Source organism: Diadema setosum, chromosome 22 (genome assembly GCF_964275005.1).
Source record: "Diadema setosum chromosome 22, eeDiaSeto1, whole genome shotgun sequence".
Classification (NCBI taxonomy): domain Eukaryota; kingdom Metazoa; phylum Echinodermata; class Echinoidea; order Diadematoida; family Diadematidae; genus Diadema; species Diadema setosum.
In genome coordinates, this window is record NC_092706.1 from 29,988,224 (window position 1) to 29,994,958 (window position 6,735).

Genomic DNA, 6,735 nt, shown 5'->3' on the forward strand with positions numbered 1-6,735 from the left:
GTTGAGTGGCGTCACTCCGTTCCTGGGTAGAAATCATGAGAAGACGGTGTATAACGTGACCAGAGTGAAGTACAACCTAGCCAGTCTCTTTCCTAATGTCAGCGAGGAAGCCAAGCAATTCGTCCAAGCCATCCTCAAGGAGAAACCCATGTGAGTTCCTCAGTCTTCCCTTTTCCATCTTCCTCCTCCCTCCGCCTCCTCCTCTTCCTTCTCCTCCTCCTTCTCCTTCTCCTCCTCTTCCTTCTTTTTCTACTCCTCCTCCTCCCCCTCTTCCTCTTCCTCCTCCTCTTCTTCCTTCTCCTCCTCCTTCTCCTCCTCCTCCTCCATCTCCTCCTCTTCTTCCTCCTCCTCCTCCTCCTCCTCCTTCTCTTCCTCCTCCTCCTCCTCTTCTCCCTCTACCTCCTCCTTCTCCACTTCTTCCTCCTCCTCCTCCCCTCCTCCCCTAATCCTCCTCCTCCTCCTCCTTCTCCTCCTCCTCCTTCTCCTTCTCCTCCTCCTCCCCCTCTTCCTTCTCCTCCTCCTTCTTTTCTTCTCCTCTTCCCCCTCCTCCTTCTCCTCCTCCTCCCCCTCTTCCTCTTCTTCCTCCTCCTCCTTCTCCTCCTCCTTCTCTTGCTTCTCCTTCCTCACCTTCTTTCTTCTTCTTATCCACTCCTTCTCCTTTAGTTTACTTTTCACTGCCTTTTATCATCGTCAACCTTCTGCTCTTCCATCTCTTCCTTGTTTTCTTCCAGGTTATTACTCCTTAATTTCTCTATCTCCAGTGTTTCTCCTTCTTTCATCATTATTCCTCTTTCCTCCTTGTCACTTTCCTCCTCAGTTTCTTTCCAGCTGTTTTTTTTTTCTTTGATTTTCCCTCGTTGTTCTTTCTTATCCGTTCTTTTTCATATGACACATCTCATTTTAAAGACCTGATCGGTTTGGGTGTTATTTATGTTAACGTCTATTTCGATCAGCCATAAGGGGGGGGGGGAGGGAGACTTCAGTAAGCCTAACAATAATGGATTTGTGTACTTACATATCGATACACCTGAATTATTGCATAATTCATTGAATAATATTCTCTTCTCATTTTGGAAGCCCTCCCCCCCCCCCCACCTCCGTTATTGCCGCCATAAGTTACAGTGTTATAAGGATCTATACCGTCAAAAGATCGGAGAAAATCCTTCGACTTAGGTGCATTTCGGCTTACGCAATAGAATGAACTCATGTTAATATTCATCCGGGTAAAATGTTTCTTTTACTTTCAATATAGATAGCTAGAATTTCGATTTGTGCGAGGTCGATAGGCATGGTCAACTGTAGTGTGTGACGACTGATTTTTGTCCACCATTTCTCCTTTTTGTTACAAGGGATCGCCCGACAGTAGCGCAGTGTCTTGAGCACGACTGGGTGAAGAGCATCAACCGGCCTGGTGCCGCCCAGTCCCGGTCCTTCCCGAGTGAGCGACTGGCCACCTACCGCAACAACTACATCCTAAGACAGCAGCAAACGTGTACAGCGGACAACGTGACATTGAGAACGTACGGCAGCGGTGATGACACCGACGATTCGTAATGGTTGTGAACACCGACTGTATCATAGTTGATTTCCCCATATTTTGGTGTATCATAAATATATTATCTATCTAACGCATACTGACATTATTTTTCATTGTTGTGTGAATGAGAGAGTGAATGAGTGAAATGGATGACGACATAACTCAGATTCATGTTGCAAACTGGAAAAATTTCTTTCCATGAGTGCCAAAAATGACTGAAGTTTAGTCATCAACACTATAGGCAATACACAGGCAGACGGAATTGCTGTTTTAAAAACTAAAATTCCCAGGTTTCGGGTCTATACAACATACTTCAGGTTGATGCTATGAATTTTTAGGATACTAGGATATTGAAAAACACAAGTAGTTTGGTTACTCTCTGACTGATAATCTTGGTGATCTATAACCGTTACCTGCTTTTACTATAGCTCAAATCCGCCTCATTCATCTGATATCTAAATCTTGTTGGTTGTTGTTGAACTTCACATGCCGATAATCATACGGCACAAACCATTTGAAAATTATTGAGTAATGAGTAATATGTATTTCACTTGTTTTCAAGAAATGTAAAGAGGTATGACGATGTTTATGCCGATGTTTTACAGCTATGGCATATTCAATTTAGGTATTTTTGTTAATTCACAAATATATCAGCCAACAAAAAAACATGGCGGATTATGGTGTCAATTTTAGTTTGAGGGTAATGTGGCTTCCTCTTAGAGCAATTATGCTATTTAAGACCTTTTTCATAATTTTGTACATGTATGTCAAGTTTCCGATGTAGAGAATAATTATTAGCAAAATTGATATGTAGACAAAGAAAAAAAAATGAAAAGTTAATAAATAAAAATAATTTATAGTTAGGTCCTTTGTAGTTCTGTATCAACAATTATAATGTTGAAACGAATTTCTCCTCGCTCTAATTTTGTTATCATGATCATTTACTTTGAGAAAATTGATACCAAACTTAACATGTAGGAAACTTGTGCAATGGTGATATTGATTCGATGGAGACTGTTTTTGTGAAAAATGTTTCATCAAGTATTTTATGGAAGATACCTTATTTGCTGTGACATAATTATTTTCACCAGATTGTCTCTAGAAATGACATGCTCTTGTCAGAAGGAGATTATTGTATATTTTTCATTTTCAGTGTATTGTGTTTGCAGTCGATAACTTATTTCCTTCGTAGTTTTGATAGCAGGCACTGGCAGGTGAGACTGTAACTGCTGAAATCAGCTACGTTTACATAAAAAAAAAAGAGTGAAGGCATTTAGTCTTATTAATTTATCTTAAATGATGGGTCATATGGTACTGCTTCGTCTCTTTACATTGACATAAACATAGAATATTACCATTCACAAGCATACGAATAAGCTCGGGGGAAGGGGAGAAAGAAGAAAAATTAGCAACAAAGCAATTGTTAAGTTAAATCTCATGTTTCCATTTTTATAAGATCATTAGTAATTATTGGCAGTTCCTTAAAAAACATATATACATATATATATATATATATATATATATATATATACATATACATATATAGTGTGATAAACTTTCAAAACGGCTAGATAGGATGGCCAGAACATCGCTCAGCAGTGTTGATAAATTCTTTATGATATCATCTCAAACAACAGAGATCGAGTTTTAAAAATCTAAATTGTTAGCATTCGTAACCAACGTCCCTATTTGAATACATACTCAGTAATCAGTTTATCAAAGGGCATTATTTTTTTTTTTACTGATATTCGCTTGGAAATTATCAACACCGAAATTCCGATTACAGCTTTAGCAAATGTGTTTTCAAAGCGCGTGTGTGTGTGTGGAAGAGAAAAAAATTGTTACCATCTATGCAAAACCCAGCATAATTCTGTATTGCCTCTGGAATAGTTTACCATTTATTGGCCCTGGTTCATGTTAGCACTTTCTTAGAAAAGGAACGGGTTAAGAACGATACTATATTCCCTTCTTTCAGTGGTATCGAAATGACGGTTTACAACGCATGTTGCACTGTGTGATAAAGGTGTGATTTGTGGAAAAAATATACCCTGTGTTATTAATTATGATTGTTTCACTTTGAGGGTTTGATTGATGTGATTTACTGGAACTATTCTTACCAAAGTCAAAAAAAAAGATATAAGGAGGAGAGAAAATTCATCTGTATATATATATTTTGCGTGTTCTCTTTCTTTTTTGTTTTTCTTTTCATATTCAAGTGTAACAAGGTATCACGAAGAATTTATTGCGTGTACATTCCCCTTGTCGGGATAAGTATAAGAAAAAGTAACACCAATACCGAATAAACAAAAATTCTTGGAATTCAAAATGAAATGAAAGTACTGATGTGTTAGTTGAGCTTAGTATAAAGTGGCAGATGGGTTAGATCCGTTGAAAATGTCATGAATATTTGCTTTCATTCATTATGTACAGCTCATGTAATTTTAAGAGAGCAATTTGTGTAAATATTTTTTCATCGTAACGCAAACAATTTTCGTTATCCAAAGCTTGACTCGGTGTGAATGCAGATAATTTAACGAAAGTTGCAAATGACCTTGGCTTTGCAATTATGCTGCAGCAGAGTTTTATCTCTTCCGCTTGCGTATCTTTCAACACCTTTACTACCTAACTTACTATAGGACAATATTACGTCAAAGACTGAAATTCATGAAACTTCGTAATAATAGCATGAAATTACTTTCTCTCGTAACAGTGAATGATACTCATTAGAACAGACATACGTTGATGTTTCACAACAAGTTATTATGGCACTTTGAGGGTTTTTTTTTTTCTTAATCTGCAAGGGGTAGTACATTAAGAGAAGAGCGAATCGGTAGGATTTTCACCATTAATTCTTCATTTTTTTAACGTAATCATGGTTATCAGATGATAGCTTGATTTTATTCCAATGATTTCATAAAGAAACGAAATATAAACATTTGGTAAGTGCGTGTTCTGATTATGTAAGGATGTGAAAGAAAACTGTCATGTGTTTTGCTTTGTATTTGAAAAGACTGAAGAGACATATTGCTTCATGGTAGAAAATAAACACATCAGAGTCCAGCAATTGTACTCAATGTTTACGGCAGACAGACTTTGCTGGTTTCAATAGAAGAACCTTCAGTTAGTAGTTGGCACTGAAGTTCAGTGATCATTTTCTTTTTACGAAACGAAGAAAACAAATATTCTTTTATGCAGATTCTCCTGTTCTTTGTATGCTGAATTATTGATTAAATAATCATTGTACATGTAAGGCCTACTCGTTTTCTTGAAAAGCGCAAATTAGAATGAAGTCCCTAAGCCTTGATTTGATTAGATTGGGTGACACAAATTTTGACAATTCTCCGTATACGGTACTTTGTTTTCTTCTCGTCTTTAATATACATGCTTTCATTTTGAAAAACAAATATAATGAAATATTCGAATGCGGGGGTTGCAATTAGAAACGTTCATATTATCACAAGAGGTACTCAAGAATTTTCGTCTTGCGCTTAAAAGAACATTTTTTTTTTAACCCTTACTTCTGTAACATAGCTACCTTAGATATGAATATAGTAATTACAGCTTCGATACAGGTTAGTCATGGTAATGAACGTAATTTTTTTATAGTGTATAAAATATCGCCCCAGAATATTCGTTCTCATATCATCGGACATGATGGCTGGCTGTGACGACAATATCATAATAATCATCCCAGGTACAAAAGTTTGTAATTGCTGTTGTCAGAAAGGAGTTTCCCTTTTGGTTGCATATTAATATGCAGAGAGCCGGATGTTGCCGTCACACCAATAGTGCCCCCACCGGCCATTGCCGTACAGTTTATTTCGAACCCCTGAATCAGGTGTAATTCACTTCAGTGTGGATATGTTCTGACTGATCTATTCCTTGTCTACATTTCATTTTTTTGCTCCATATTTACTCCTGGACCTTTGCCAAACTTAATGTGTATTGCTGTTTAGGCATTTCTTGAATACCAACAACTCCTTAACCGAGCAATGATCATGTAATATTATGTCAAAATAATTATATATATACATATGATTGATTTCGAATCTTTGAAACAGAGTACAGTATTTGTCATCTCTGGGCACCCTTTTGCAATCAATGTTCATACTATATACACACATTTGACTGGATTTGAATGGAATGGAGAATTGAGGTGTTACTGGTAGAGTTATCAGATCAGCTTCACCTCCAAATCTGAGTCTGACTTTAATCAGTGACGGTGTTGAGTATTGGAAGTGATTTCAAATGTTCGGGGTACTCGATGCACTGATTTAGTCAGACACTTCACAAAACGAATTTCACTGAGACGATAACCCTCATATTTTCTGCACACACCTTATTCTCATTTGTTAATGGCTGCCATGCGTCAACCCATTTTTTTTTTCTAGATTTTACTTTGCTTTTGTCATTCTAAAGGCTTAATATGGATTTTGAATATAGAGAAAGCAGTTTCATTTAAACGGGGGGAAGAATTAGGTCAATGGATATGATTTTTCTTCTCTTTGAATATGTAGTCAATACACCATAGTCATTTTTTTTTTTTTTTTTTGTGAGACAGTCTAAGCTTCTGCCAAGACATGACTAGAATTTTTTGCCTCTTGTTACAGTTAATTAAATGAGATTCGTAAGAGATTGTTGAGGTCTAATAAATTTGACTCTTCAAGAAACGCAGAAACTGTAAATTGTCTATTCTTCGTCTAGTGTCAAATAATTATGTTTAAGCACTGTGAACTGTAGCCTTTTGTCAAGGCGCTCTTTGGATCTTGTCTTCTCGAGCCGTGATATACCCACCATCCAAATGCAAGGAGCTATTGAAATGGGCAAATGGTGGATCGTCAAAGAAAATGCCGACAGGATGAGACACCAATGCTCAGAGAGAAACAAATAGCTAAGAGCGCCTTGATCAAAGGTTATATATCAATACCTATACAAACCATCACACCAGTGATATGATAGTGTTATTATGCCATAAGCACACAACATAATTATGCACCTTCACTCATAAAAAAGACCAAACACACACACAAACACACAGACACTCACACACACACACACACACTCACACACACACACACACACACACACACACACACACACACAACGTTCCTCAAGCTGCAACAGCATACACACAACTGACTTTCTAGATTACACACAAAGAGCTGTAATCATGGCCTGACAAAATGCACTTTGTCGTT

General features: G+C 37.3%; 1 protein-coding gene across 1 annotated transcript in view; it reads left to right on the forward strand.

Moving 5' to 3' along the window:
• The window catches only part of LOC140245295 (protein Obscurin-like), a 131,160-nt gene extending 129,550 nt beyond the window's left edge, over positions 1 to 1,610 (forward strand). Inside the window, 2 exon segments of the mRNA XM_072324879.1 lie at positions 1 to 150; positions 1,350 to 1,610. Of these exon segments, the coding sequence (XP_072180980.1) occupies positions 1 to 150; positions 1,350 to 1,554 (355 nt within the window). The 3' untranslated portion in view covers positions 1,555 to 1,610.
• The last annotated feature ends 5,125 nt before the right edge of the window (positions 1,611 to 6,735 follow it).